Source organism: Eimeria mitis, genomic scaffold (genome assembly GCF_000499745.2).
Source record: "Eimeria mitis Houghton genomic scaffold, Emh_scaff9349, whole genome shotgun sequence".
Classification (NCBI taxonomy): Eukaryota; Apicomplexa; class Conoidasida; order Eucoccidiorida; family Eimeriidae; genus Eimeria; species Eimeria mitis.
The window spans coordinates 1-1,542 of NW_024016695.1; the positions used below are offsets into that span (position 1 = coordinate 1).

The window sequence follows — 1,542 nt, forward strand, 5'->3', positions numbered from 1 at the left end:
AGGAACAACTGCAGCTGCTCCAGCAGCAGCAACCGCAGCACGAATCAGCAGATACGGAGAGTGCTTCTGACGATACACTGCCAATGACACAAAGGCTTCAGGAGACTGAAGAGGGGGACACAAAGGAGGGGGAAAAGCTGCTTTCGCACGGGGCTTCTTCTGCTGCTGCTGCCCCAGCTGTTGTTGGTGTTGCTTTGCGTGCCTGTCCCCCTGCTACTGCAGCTGACGCCGACGCTCCTCCTTCGTTGCAGCACTCTCAGGGAAAACACGAGCAGCAGCAGCAGCAGACGCAACAGGTGCTGCAGCAAGAGCGGCAGCAAAATCAGGTACTGCAGGAAGAGCAACAGCAGCAAGAGCAGGTACTGCAGCAAAAGCAACAGCAGCAACAGCAGGCGCTGCAACACGAGCAGCAGCAGCGGGAAGGCCCTGTATGGAGGCGCAAACGCCGTTTTCCTTTGCGCTGATTGTTTCCTCTTTGTATTTGTTTAAATCCGCCCTGCTTTGTACAGTTTAATCGTTGTTTTGTTTGTTTAATTGTTGATTTTCTTGTTCGCTGCTTTGTCGGTTCGTCTTGACGCCGCTTCCAGCTAGTACACCTCATCACCCTTTTTTTTTGCCTCCTGCTGCTTCTCGCAGCATTCTGTCTGTTGCCGCGCTACATCACTCCCTTAAGCGCTGCAGCAGCAGCAGAGTAGCAGCCCGCACTCGGTAGAAACAGTTTCACAGACGCCTCTGGCTCCACCACTACTTCATCTTTAACCCGTCCCTCAAACTAGTCGTACACGTCTGGCTCCACAGACCACCTTCAGCCGCACGCAGACTTCACCCTGTGCATATACACTGACATTTTTTTCTTTTCCTTTCGTTTCTCAGTGCTCCATCAGTCACTTTCTCCTCCCTCCATGCACCCATACCTTCTGGGGAGCCTGGGCAAAATGAATGCGTGTGTTGCTCCGGGTGGAGGTGGGAGCCAGATGTAGGGCAATCTGTATGGAGTCGCTACGTGTCCTTCTGCGCGCATGCAGGCTCGTAATTCCGGGCCGTTTAGTTGTTTAACAACCGTAAACAGTGTTAATGCACGCAGGAAAGGGACCGTCGTTATGCTTGCATGTCTGGTTGCCTGTAGTACCCCCGGTGCTCTGCAGGGGACCCCCAGGTCGACTGGCGGGGTTCGACTCTTTCGTTGGCCGAAGTGTGTATATTCCCCCCAAGGAGTTCGGTTCCTGCTCACGTTACAATGGGAGGTGATTCCAACACACAGGTCGGAACAAACTATTATACCTATTTCTGCCAGTCTGCATACAGCTTGCGTCCCACTGAAAGGTATCATCAACCGTTCACACACATAATACGCCAAAGGGGTGAAGGGGCCGACATTCCCCTTGGGGAACACAATAAGTCCAAGACGATAGAGACGAAAATAGTCATACCGGAGAGCATGATAGAATCCGAGGAGGCTCGGTCTGCTCCTTGCGCCAGTGGTTTCAGGCCAGGGCTCCCTGGGCCTGAAACCGTTGGCGTGACTGACAGCACCAGTGCACA

At 53.5% G+C, this 1,542-nt stretch overlaps 1 protein-coding gene across 1 annotated transcript; it reads left to right on the forward strand.

Moving 5' to 3' along the window:
* Window positions 1–83: 83 nt before the first annotated feature.
* Window positions 84–464, forward strand: EMH_0096990 (uncharacterized protein; the record flags this gene model as incomplete). The annotated part of the gene is made up of 1 exon (XM_038023262.1): window positions 84–464. The coding sequence occupies one exon, from the start codon at window positions 84–86 to the stop codon at window positions 462–464; it is 381 nt and encodes a 126-aa protein (XP_037879116.1).
* Between the last annotated feature and the right edge of the window lie 1,078 nt (window positions 465–1,542).